This window comes from Odocoileus virginianus, chromosome 5, assembly GCF_023699985.2.
Source record: "Odocoileus virginianus isolate 20LAN1187 ecotype Illinois chromosome 5, Ovbor_1.2, whole genome shotgun sequence".
Taxonomy (NCBI): domain Eukaryota; kingdom Metazoa; phylum Chordata; class Mammalia; order Artiodactyla; family Cervidae; genus Odocoileus; species Odocoileus virginianus.
In genome coordinates, this window is record NC_069678.1 from 52,701,477 (window position 1) to 52,714,394 (window position 12,918).

Sequence of the window (12,918 nt, forward strand, 5' to 3'; positions counted from 1 at the left end):
TTATGTGGCAGAAAGTCTCTTTTAATGAATGGGATTAGCTGCTATAAAGAAACTTCAACAAATGAAAACAACCAAAAAACTGCAAAAAACAAAAACCAATCAAACTTAACGTCTGCACTAGTGATCCTTCAGCTATGACTCTAGTATGAAATGATTTGTTTTAGGCACCTGATAGTTTTCTTGCTATCTACCTGTTCAGAGGAAGCCTGATGTCAAGCAGCATAACAGAGTTGTCCATCACTGAAGTACTCCTAACATTACATAAAGCATGGATAAACATGAGAAAGATTCTAAGATTTAACAGCTAAAATGTCCTAGGTGCTCAATTAAATGTGATCTCATACAATATTTGGTTTCAGTCACTCAACTGTGTCTTTGCAACTCCATGGGCTGTAGCCCGTGAGGCTCCTTTGTCTGTGGAATTCTGCTTAAACTGAACTACTTTTAAAACTTTGGTGTGTGAGCCAATGAGTAAGACAATTTATAATATATTCTCAGTACTCCATTTTTTCTCCTTGCTTGTCATCTATCATTTTATTCTAGAGAAAAGAAAAAATCTCAGAACTTCGCCTTAGGCAGGATTGACTTTCTTTCCCTCTGATGCTGTTTTCCTTGATAGCAGAGCAGAGTATGCAGATTTTGTTTGTTTGCTTCCTTGTCTCTCTCTAGACCAGACTAGTTGACTTGCTTTCTGTTTTCATGTTCCTCATCCCTTCACCAATATCACAGCAAGCAGAGTTCTCAGTGCAACTTAGATATCTTTCAAGAAATGTCATTTCCAAACTTTAGCTGAAGTATCATTTTTCACATGCAAAGGTATTACTTGGGGAAGCTTGTTAAAAATTCAGGTCTCTGGAAATCAACCCCAGAGATTCTGATTCACTTGATATGGGATAGAATGATGGAATCTAAAATTTTTGTAAGAAAACTGTGAGAGGTCCTTAGCCCTTGGAGAAACATGATTCTGGGCTGTGGGTAATCCTGGCCTCAGCCTCATTACTTCTGGATAATGGGACATTTCTACCGCTTCTTTAATGGCCTCAGTACCAGGCTACCAGTCTTCCTTTCCTCAAAATGCCCTACCATCTTTGATATCCATTTTGATGAACTTTCTAATACTCTAGTCTGAAAAATGTTCAAATCCCTCTTGATTGCAACCTTTAAAAGTTATATATCAGATTTTGGCACTATTTTGAATTGTTTCAACATTTTACATTTTTATTTTTGAAAATATCTTCTTGATGTAAAAACACTTTATCCTAATTTTCTCACTTCTTAAGTTGAATAAACTTGTCAAAGTTACTCCCATTTGTCAATAAGGTCTTCAGTCTTTCAAACTGCCCTTATTTATCCAATTAATCATGATAATCAAAACCTCCAATTATTCAATACATACTGTGCATTAGGCCCTGTACTCATAATTTGACATCATTTTTCAAAGTCCTGTGAGGCCATAATTACATTTTACAGTGTAAATGAGGCTCAAGGAGATAAAGCAATATAACCAAGGATACACTGCTTGTAAATGCTGACTGAAACAGCTTTCTTACTCAACTTAGATAAAATGGTCAAGACATAAAGTTTTCTTGGTTGTAGTAGACTTTCCATGGTACTCATCCATTCTTGCCTATATATACTTACTTAACTCTGCCTTTTATCTGGAATGCTTTATAAAACCAATGACTAAATCAAACTTCATATTTTTTGTATTTGAAAACTCTCCTGGTTTTCCCTTCACTTAGCACTTGTCATAGACTGTCTTCTGTGTTATTTATATATGTGTTTCCCCTCAACCAGACTGTGAACTCCTGGAACAAGAATCAGGATGTGATAGGAAGAGCTCTCTCTATGGAGCTGGGTAGACCTCGCTACAAATCATAGTTCCAATGCTTGACCAAATGATCTTGACAAGATCCATCATGTCTACTCCTTAGTTTATTATCCACCAGAATGAATATTACCTATCACACAGGGTCATGGTGCTGATTAAATAATGAACGGTTCATATTTGATATATCTGGAATAGCACCTTGAATATAGTTGGCACGATAAATTCTGAACTATAAGTTACACTGATTCCCCTCTTTAACCTATGCCCCCCACAATAGTAATCAGCAAAAAGGAGGTCACATTTATTACATACACTAGAAATACAGGAGATAAGTAGGCCAGAAAAGGATCTGTAGAAACAGCTACTTGTTGTTGATATGGTTTGAGAAAAAAAGTACATTTCAAGCTTAATCCTTAGAAGGATATGTCTGTTTAAATTAGCCTTGACATATTTGCACAATACTTCCCAAATTAAAAAAAAATGACAAATAAAGTTGAGGAAAATCTCCAATTTAATCACATCTTATTCAGCATATTTAACTGAGTCAATAAGAACTAGAGGACTTATGATTAACTTCTATAGTCATATCTTTTTTCCAACAAAATTAATATGTATGCATAAATCTATTACACCACAGTGTCAATCACATCTCTATAGGAATTTCAAATGTTTTCCCATAAGACAGTATGTGATAATACTTGCAAAAGCCATCCCAGGGTATCTCATCAAAGTTTCAAAATGGAGTTAATCATTTTCGGCTAAATAACATAGAGAATTAACTATTTCCTAAACCATAAACTGAATACTTGAGAAGGCCTTATTAAACCACTGACAATTTTATATAAACTATATTATACATGGGTAGTTTTATTTGCTAGTTATGTGAGCTTTGTATGTTTACTATATCTGAAATTTTTCTTAAAAATATGTCATTTGGTCATTGCTTTATTACCTTTATTTTCCAAGTAAAATGGATAGAGTTATTTGTTATAAATGTATTATATGATTAACACAGCTATAAGTGAACATGGTTAACTGGCCTTCATGGGACTTTTCCTCAGTCAGGCAGCTAACTCAGATTGACTCTCCAAAACATATTGTTTCTCAATGCCAGATTCAATTTCTTTAGAAGGTTGCTAGTGTGTATAAGGGCTCTGCCCCTCTTTTCTGAACATTTTGTGTCTTACAAGGTTGTGACACTATGCCAGATTATTTTTATCTTGCTATCATGGAACAAACCCAGTGAAAGCCTGAAGCCAATCTGACACATTGTTATATGATTGTTCAAGGGCAGAGCGATACGCACTTTCATTAAGGGACAGCCTTTCAATGTCAAGGGGCCAAAGGTTTGATAACACTGGAGTTCTCTGGTGGTCCAGAAAGAAAAATGTGGCCAGTGCTCCACCACCATTTGAGAAGAGAAGCCTTAGTGTTTGCTGTTGGCATGGCTTATAAGAGAGATCTAATTCTAGAGACTATTCAGATCAGCAACAGTTTGTTTTCAAGGCTAACCTTCAGGTTCCTCTCTCTTTAAACTTAAGTGATGGGAACAGGCAAGGCATATTTTAACGAGGCAAGATATTTGTATTTTAGGGTATGAATGGTCAGGGGCTATATGAAAGGTTAGAATATAACCTTATATTCTGAGGTTAACGTTGAAATTACATGGGTCGCATTTTTAAACATAGGTATAGCTAAAAACTAGATCAACAATGAAGACACGTAACATAGAAATAATAACTCTGACAACTTTACCCAAATATATGCCTCAGTTCTGTAAGTTCTTTTTCTTTGATCTGCAGGTCATCTTCTAATCTTTCTATTACAATAACATAAGATTCACTGACTTTCTTCTTCCATTCATCTAGTAAAGAAAAACAAAAAGGCACTGATTCATAGCTGTGCTTTGCAAAATGTAGACACAGCTCATAACACACAAGTGATTAAAACTCTGTTCTTACTCTGAATTAAACAATACTTAATTTAAATTACTGATTGAGCTTAAAATGCAGATGTTTATATTTAAAAGGCAATCATATAGAATTGTAGTGATTAAAAACCCATTTGATACTGGATAATATATTTACATAGAAGAATATATTTGACTTATTTCATTTGATTTTATTGCATTATAATTATAGCAATCTCTAGTTGCTAGACAAGAATTTTTAGGTTTTAAGTACTAGATACTTAAGATGTAATCCTAAAATCCCTATATTCAACAGTATTCCAAATTTTTTTCTATAGCATTATACCTAGGAACTAAAACACTATAGTATTATAAGAAATTTTGAGATTTTTTTCTAAAGATCTTTCAGAGACAAAATAATTTGATAATTATTAACACAGATAATCTTAACACTTTTGCATAAATCTTGTTTGTCCTCTTGCAAAAATTAGCAGATATTCCAGTGAAATGTGAACTATATATAACACCTACTGAATTATATTACATTTAAAGATATAGGAATAATTACCAGTACAAGTTTGCGTTGGTCTGGATTTATAATTTCCCATTTGTTAGAAGTTTCTTCTTTTCCCCAGCGCAGTTCCTCAGGTTGCAAGATTCCAAGTTTAAGTGCAGTGACAGTCCAGTTGAAAAATACTTTGATAGTCTGGCTAAAAATAAGCTGACTGCCAAATGGAATGCCATGCAACAATGACAAAGAACAAAATAGTTTGTGGTTTCAAGGGTGAAACCCTGAAAGGAATTAATCAGTCTATTTAAAAGACCTATAGCAAAGATAAAGAGTAAATGTTTCCATATGATTATCTGCCTCCATCCATTGATTATCTACCCATATGTACTTTGATGGGCATTTCTTTTAATCTAGAAAGTCATTCTGTTACATCCGAGTTTCAGGAAGAGCTATTAAAACTACCTAGATTGTCTTTCAGGATCATCTTCTCCTAGGCCAAAGTAAAGGTTGTTGGAAAATGGTGACTCATGATAGAATTTGTCTCAATAGAATATAAATAATGGAAATCAACATCCTATGGCATGCAACTAATAGAAATGAATGTGAATTTGGCCTACAGCAGAGCTACAAAATTATTTTTCCAGGAAAAAATTCTCAACATAGACAATGATTAATTTACATCACTTGTTGATTATATTGACCATGAGTCTCAGATAAGGATCTAAGACAGTGATTTCTACAAACAGCAATTCATAACATAACAATGACAAGAACAATAAGATTACAGATAATAAGATGGAACCCTTAGCGTGCCAGACACTAGTCTAAGTGTTTCATATGCATTTTGTCATTTATACCTTATACAATCCTGCAAGGTGTATAGTATTCTCATCTTATAGATGAGAAAATCCAGATTTGCTAGCAGGTAGAGGAATCTGAAATCAATTCTGAGTCTATATGATTCTAAAGTCCAAGTTAGATATTACATTTCACAGCAGCATTTCTCCTTGTACATGCATATTTCTATTGATATAAATGAACTCAGGGTATGATGGAGAATAAATGTAAAACCCAGAGATTTTCAACTATATATTTCTTTTGGATAATGTAATTATTTATACCTAGAATACACACACGTCAATCTTGAAATCCTCCTCTAGAGGCTATACTTTCAATGTAATGCACATGAATTTCCTATTTCTTAAAGCTGAATGTTCAAATAACTGCTTCTTTTTGAAGCAACTGCTTAGGTAAATTAATCATTTCCCACAACTTTTTCTCAGCAAAGGTAATCTAAGTTCCAGAGGGACGGTCTCTATACTGACCAGATATAGTTAAAAAGTCGGTATCTAACCTTATGGACATCTCTGTCCCCTGGATACAATTCTCCTGATTTCTCCTCCTTCAGTATATGCTGCCAGGGCCATTGATTGTCTGCTACACTGTGGTGGCCTCTGGTTACTTGATCCACGCACTCAGCATTTTCCTTGTTTGAGGACTTCAGCTATATCAGCTTTCAGAACTTGTGTGATGCCCATTCCTTTAGGTCAGAAAGTCCTTGCTTTCCCCAGACATGCTCTTCTCAGGCTCACTGGCCTAGGCACCTGACTTCCTAAATGCTTGGTACTGGAGACCAAGCATTCAGTCCCATCCTGAAGTACTAAAGACCAAACTAGATAGTCTTTTTAAAGAGGCTGGCAATCTTCCAGAGCTACACCTTGGGAAATAACATACAAGTTCCCTTCTCTCAGATTTCCATGGTTTTCATACCTTGAATCAAGAGGAACAGGGATGGGGGCCATGGCTTTTGAATTTCTTGAGGATATCTAAATCTGTTTTTTCCCGATCTTTCTTATTTCTTTCTCCACTATTTCAAATCTTATACCTCTGTGTATAAGTGGGTGAGGCAATAAATGTTGCTAAAAATGGTGAAAATTATAATCTCAATACCTAAAGTATTAAATGTTATTGAATTTCCTGCTTCCAAAGGAACTACCTATTAGCCCTTTTGTGACTGTGAGTCAAGGTCATGGGTTGACGCTAATACAGGTGCCTTCAGGGACATGAAGAAAAGGCTGGAATAAGTAAATGATCCAGAATAACAATCCTGCTTTTCTTTCCTAAGGAATCCTGGAAGGAATCCACACAGAAGCAGGAAATATTTCCTCCACTGCACTGTATACTTCTGTAAAAATTACTTCTTTTTACCTTGAGTTGATAACATGCTCTAAATTGAACTCTACTCTTCCCAGATCTGAGATTTTCAGAAGTGCAGAATGTCAAATATTATCAAAAACAAAACCCAATTAAAAAAATAACTTTAGTCATTTTTCTCAACTTCTCAAACTTTAGTGACAGTAAACACTACCTGAGAAGCTTTGTGAAAACAGAAACCAGGCCTCTTTGAAACTCTGATGCAGTAGATCAGGAGTAGGGCTTAGAATCTAATTTTAATAGGCATCCCTAGTGATTCTAAAGAAGATGCTTACTTGAAGCTTTGAGGAGCACTATTTTAAGATGGCTTAAAGTGAGACGCATACTCACCAGGAATTTTCTGAGTCTCTGAATTCCATGTATGGGAAAAGAGGAGAGAAAATTGAGATAAAGACAAAAAGAAGATTGTTTCAGATTTTCACTAGGTTCTATCCAATAGTAATCACTGAGGCAATATGTGATTTGGTTATACATCTATAGACCCATGGGCTTCCCAGGTGGTGCTAGTGGTAAAGAATCTGTCTGCCAATGCAGGAGAAATAAGAGAAGCAGGTTCAATCCCTGGGTCAGGACAATCCCCGGGAGGAGGTCGTGGCAACTCATTCTAGTATTCTTGCCTGGAGAATGCCACAGATGGAGGAGCCTGGTGGGTTACGGTCCATACGGCCGCAAAGAGTCGGACACAACTAAAGCAACTTAGCACGTACACATGCATATAGTCCTGTACTGTAAAACTGAATCACAAAAGTGGAAACAACCAAGATGCATTTTACAGGTGAATAAACAAATGTGCATGTACATTCATACAATGCAAACTTATCCAGCAATTAAAGAAAGGAGATACCAAGCCAAGAAAAGTCATGGAATAACTTTAAATGAGTATTGCTAATTAAAAGAGTCAGTCAGATAAGGCTGTACACTACATGATTTCAACTACATTTTGGGAAAGGCAAAACTATGGAGACAGTAAAAAGATAAGTGGTTGCCAGGGGAGCAGTGAGAAGGGGAGGGAGGAACAGGTGGAACACAGGGAAACTTGAGGGCAGTGAAATTATTCTGCATGATATTCTAATGGTAAATATATGCCATTATACATTTGGAAGAAACCACAGAACTATAAAATAGTAATGCAAACTCTGAATTTTAGTTAATAATGTATCAATAACAGTTCATCAATGATAACAAATGTACCAAACTAATTTGATATATTAATAATAGGGGAAACTGTTCTGGGGGGAAGGAAAGAATGAGTATATGGAAACTCAATACTTTCTGCTCTTCCAGTCATCTTTTCTGACGACAGTGCAGTAAGATTAGATCTCAATTACAGGAAAAAAATTATTAAAAATTCAAACATATGGAGGCTAAACAACACGCTTCTGAATAACCAACAAATCATAGAAGAAATCAAAAAAGAAATCAAAATATGCATAGAAATGAATGAAAATGAAAACACAACAACCCAAAACCTATGGGACACTGTAAAAGCAGTGCTAAGGGGAAGATTCATAGCATTACAGGCCTACCTCAAGAAACAAAAAAAAAGTCAAATAAATAACCTAAATCTACACCTAAAGCAACTAGAGAAGGAAGAAATGAAGAATCCCAGGGTTAGTAGAAGGAAAGAAATCTGAAAAATTAGGGCAGAAATAAATGCAAAAGAAACTAAAGAGACCATAGCAAAAATCAACAAAGCTAAAAGCTGGTTTTTTGAAAAAATAAACAAAATTGACAAACCATTAGCAAGACCCATTAAGAAACAAAGGGAGAAGAACCAAATTAACAAAATTAGAAATGAAAATGGAGAGATCACAACAGACAACACTGAAATACAAAGGATTATAAGATACTACTACCAGCAGCTCTATGCCAATAAAATGGACAACTTGGAAGAAATGGACAAGTTCTTAGAGAAGTATAACTTTCCAAAGCTGAACCAGGAAGAAATAGAAGATCTTAACAAACCCATCACAAGCAAGGAAATCGAAACTGTAATCAGAAATCTTCCAGCAAACAAAAGCCCAGGACCAGATGGCTTCACAGCTGAATTCTACCAAAAATTTAGAGAAGAGCTAATACCTATCTTACTCAAACTCTTCCAGAAAATTGCAGAAGAAGGTAAACTTCCAAACTCATTCTATGAGGCCACCATCACCCTAATTCTGAAACCAGACAAAGATGCCACAAAAAAAGAAAACTACAGTCCAATATCACTGATGAACATAGATGCAAAAATCCTTAACAATAAATTCTAGCAAACAGAACCCAACAACATATTAAAAAAATCATACACCATGACCAAGTGGGCTTTATCCCAGGAATGCAAGGATTCTTTAATATCCGCAAATCAATCAATGTAATACACCACATTAACAAATTGAAAGATAAAAACCATATGATTATCTCAATAGATGCAGAAAAAGCCTTTGACAAAATTCAACATCCATTTATGATTAAAACTCTCTAGAAAGCAGGAATAGAAGGAACATACCTCAACATAATAAAAGCTATATATGACAAACCCACAGCAAGCATCACCCTCAATGGTGAAAAATTGAAAGCATTTCCCCTGAAATCAGGAACAAGACAAGGGTGCCCACTCTCACCACTACTATTCAACTTAGTTTTGGAAGTGTTGGCCACAGCAATCAGGGCAGAAAAAGAAGTAAAAGGAATCCAGATAGGAAAAGAAGTAGTGAAACTCTCTGTTTGCAGATGACATGATCCTCTACATAGAAAACCCTAAAGACTCTACCAGAAAATTACTAGAGCTAATCAACGAATACAGTAAAGTTGCAGGATATAAAATTAACACACAGAAATCTCTTGCATTCCTATACATTAACAATGAGAAAACAAAAAGAGAAATTAAGGAAACAATACCATTCATCATTGCAACAAAAAGAATAAAACACTTAGGAGTATGTCTATCTAAAGAAACAAAAGACTTATACATAGAAAACTATAAATCACTGATGAAAGAAATCAAAGAGGACACAAACAGATGGAGAAATATACCGTATTCATGGATTGGAAGAATCAATATTGTCAAAATGGCTATACTACCCAAAGCTATCTATAGATTCAATGCAATCCCTATCAAGCTACCAACAGTATTTTTCACAGAACCAGAACAAATAATTTCACAATTTGTATGGAAATACAAAAAACCTCGAATAACCAAAGTAACCTTGAGAAAGAAGAATGGAACTGGAGGAATCAACCTGCCTGACTTCAGACTATACAACAAAGCCACAGTCATCAAGACAGTATGGTATTGGCACAAAGACAGAAATATAGATCAATGGAACAGAATAGAAATCCCAGAGATAAATCCACGAACCTATGGTCACCTTATCTTCGACAAAGGAGGCAAGGATATACAATGGAAAAAAGACAACCTCTTTAACAAGTGGTGCTGGGAAAACTGGTCAACCACTTGTAAAAGAATGAAACTAGAACACTTTCTAACACCATACACAAAAATAAACTCAAAATGGATTAAAGATCTAAATGTAAGACCAGAAACTATAAAACTCCTAGAGGAGAACATAGGCAAAACACTCTCTGACATAAATCACAGCAGGATCCTCTATGACCCACATCCCAGACTTTTAGAAACAAAAGCAAAAATAAACAAATGGGACCTAATGAAACTTAAAAGCTTTTGCACAACAAAGGAAACTATAAGCAAGGTGAAAAGACAGCCCTCAGATTGGGAGAAAAGAATAGTAAACGAAGCAACAGACAAAGGATTAATCTCAAAAATATACAAGCAACTCCTCCAGCTCAACTCCAGAAAAATAAATGACCCAATCAAAAAATGGGCCAAAGAACTAAACAGACATTTCTCTGAGGAAGACATACAGATGGCTAAAAAACACATGAAAAGATGCTCAACATCACTCATTATCAGAGAAATGCAAATCAAAACCACAATGAAGTACCATTACATGCCAGTCAGGATGGCTGCTATCCAAAAGTCTACAAGCAATAAATGCTGGAGAGGGTGTGGAGAAAAGGGAACCCTCTTACACTGTTGGTGGGAATCCAAATTAGTACAGCCACTATGGAAAACACTGTGGAGATTCCTTAAAAAGCTGGAAATAGAACTGCCATATGACCCAGCAATCCCACTTCTGGGCATACACACCAAGGAAACCAGATCTGAAAGAGACACGTGCACCCCAATGTTCATCGCAGCACTGTTTATAATAGCCAGGACATGGAAGCAACCTAGATGCCCATCAGCAGACAAATGGATGAGGAAGCTGTGGTACATATACACCATGGAATATTACTCAGCCATTAAAAAGAATTCATTTGAATCAGTTCTAATGAGATGGATGAGACTGGAGCCCTTTATACAGAGCGAAGTAAGCCAGAAAGATAAAGACCATTACAGTATACTAACACATATATATGGAATTTAGAAAGATGGTAACGATATCCCTATATGCAAAACAGAAAAAGAGACTCAGATGTATAGAACAGACTTGTGAACTCTGGGAGAAGGCGAGGGTGGGATGTTTCAAGAGAACAGCATCGAAACATGAATATTATCTAGGGTGAAACTGATCACCAGCCCAGGTTGGGTGCATGAGACAAGTGCTCGGGCCTGGTGCACTGGGAAGACCCAGAGGGATCGGGTGGAGAGGGAGGTGGGAGGGGGGACCGGGATGGGGAATACATGTAAATCCATGGCTAATTCATTTCAATGTATGACAAAAACCACTGCAATGATGTAAAGTAATTAGCCTCCAACTAATAAAAATTAATGGAAAAAAAAAAAGAAAAAAAAATACTTTCTGCTCAGTAATTCCTGTAAATCTACAACTGCTTTTAACAAAAGTGTCTTATTAATTTTAAAAATTTTTTATTGAAGTATAGTTGATTAACCATGTTGTATTAGTTTCAGCAGTACGGTAAGATGAATCAATTAGACATAAACATGTTGTTGTTGTTCAGGCACTAAGTCGTGTCCAACTCTTTGTGATCCCATAGACTGCAGCACACCAGTCTTCCCTGTCCTACTCTATCTCCCAGAGTTTGCTCAAACTCATGTCCATTGAGTCAGTGATGCTATCTAACCATCTACTCCTTTTCTGGGGGGTATTTCCCAGGTGGCTCAGCATTAGAGAATGTGCGTGCCAATGTAAGAGATCCAGGAGATGTGGGTTCGACTTCTGGTTTGGGAAGATACCCTGGAAGATAAAATGGCAACCCACTCCAGTATTCTTGCCTGGAAAACCCCATGGACAGAGGAACTTGGCAGGGTACAGTCCATGGGGTCACAAAGAGTTGGACACAACTGAATATTCACACATTATTTTTTTAGATTCTTTTCCCATAGAAGTCTTTGCAGAGTACTGAGAAGAGTCTCTTGTACTATATAGTGGGTTCTTATTAGTTATCTGTTTTATATATAGTGGTGTGCATATGTCAACCCTAATTTCCCAGTTTATCCCTTCCCTTTACTCCCTGGTAATCATAAGTTAGCTTTTTACATATGCAACTCTACTTCTTCTGTTTTTGTCTTTTGTTTTAAAGAGTTTTTTTTTTTTTTTTTTCCCATGCAGGCCATTACAGAGTATTGAGTCGAGATCCCTGTGCTATACAGGAGGTTAGTGTTAATTTTCAATTTTATATATAGTAGTGTATATGTCAGGCCCAATCTCACAATCTACCTCTAACCCCTTCCCCTAATCCTCTGGTAACCATAAGTTTGTAGAAAAGGTCTATTATTCTTTTTTAATTCAGGAAAATATAAAACAATAAATAAACACGAACAAAAACAGTAACTCCTTAGCAAGACCATTTGAATTTTTCCAGGCGTGTTTGTTTATAACTCATAAAGAAAGACTATCTCTAAGGAATACATAACTAACAGTACTTGTTTTTCTTTTTTTTTTTTTGTTTTTCTTTTACACTTGCTTGTGTGTATGTGTTTTTTCATTCAAAATGTCAGGGTAGATTTAGTAAATACCTTATTTCTTCAGCTATTCCTTTTTGACTAACATTCATGTTCTACTGAATTGCCTAAGTCTAATGTTAACGGCTTCATCTTTTCAACTGATTTATCAGAACACTTTAGCACATACATTGATATTCTAATACTGCTGCAATAAGCCTATCTACATTCTTTTTGAATTCCTTTATTTTTGGTTATATGATTTATTTATCCCAACCTGCGCTTGTGCATCTACTATTTTTATTTTATAGCAGTCTCTTCATAAATACTTTAAAGGATGCTTTCGAGATGAAAAATACAAATTTGACCTTGACCCTTCTTCTATCTTTATGTTTCCAGCAGAGAAATTATAAAGAACATGTACCTCATGAAATCAAACCAATGCACTTAAAACAATTTTTATCATATTTAGGACTGTGAATTCACTTACACTTAAACCTAGATGATTTTTCCATTGTTTATATAAGGTCTTGTTAAGATGT

At 35.6% G+C, this 12,918-nt stretch overlaps 1 protein-coding gene across 3 annotated transcripts in view; it reads right to left on the reverse strand.

Moving 5' to 3' along the window:
• TNNI3K (TNNI3 interacting kinase) overlaps positions 1-12,918 on the reverse strand; it is a 341,514-nt gene that overhangs the window by 310,862 nt on the left and 17,734 nt on the right. For 2 of the 3 annotated variants that reach the window (XM_070467926.1, XM_020877709.2), the window contains exons 1-2: positions 4,309-8,257; positions 3,587-3,695 (exon numbers count right to left, since the gene is read on the reverse strand). In XM_070467926.1, coding sequence (XP_070324027.1) covers positions 3,587-3,695; positions 4,309-4,348 — 149 coding nt within the window. In that variant the 5' untranslated portion in view covers positions 4,349-8,257. Of the gene's footprint in view, positions 1-3,586; positions 3,696-4,308; positions 8,258-12,918 lie in introns of those variants that run through there. The other variant, XM_070467925.1, reaches the window with a different exon arrangement.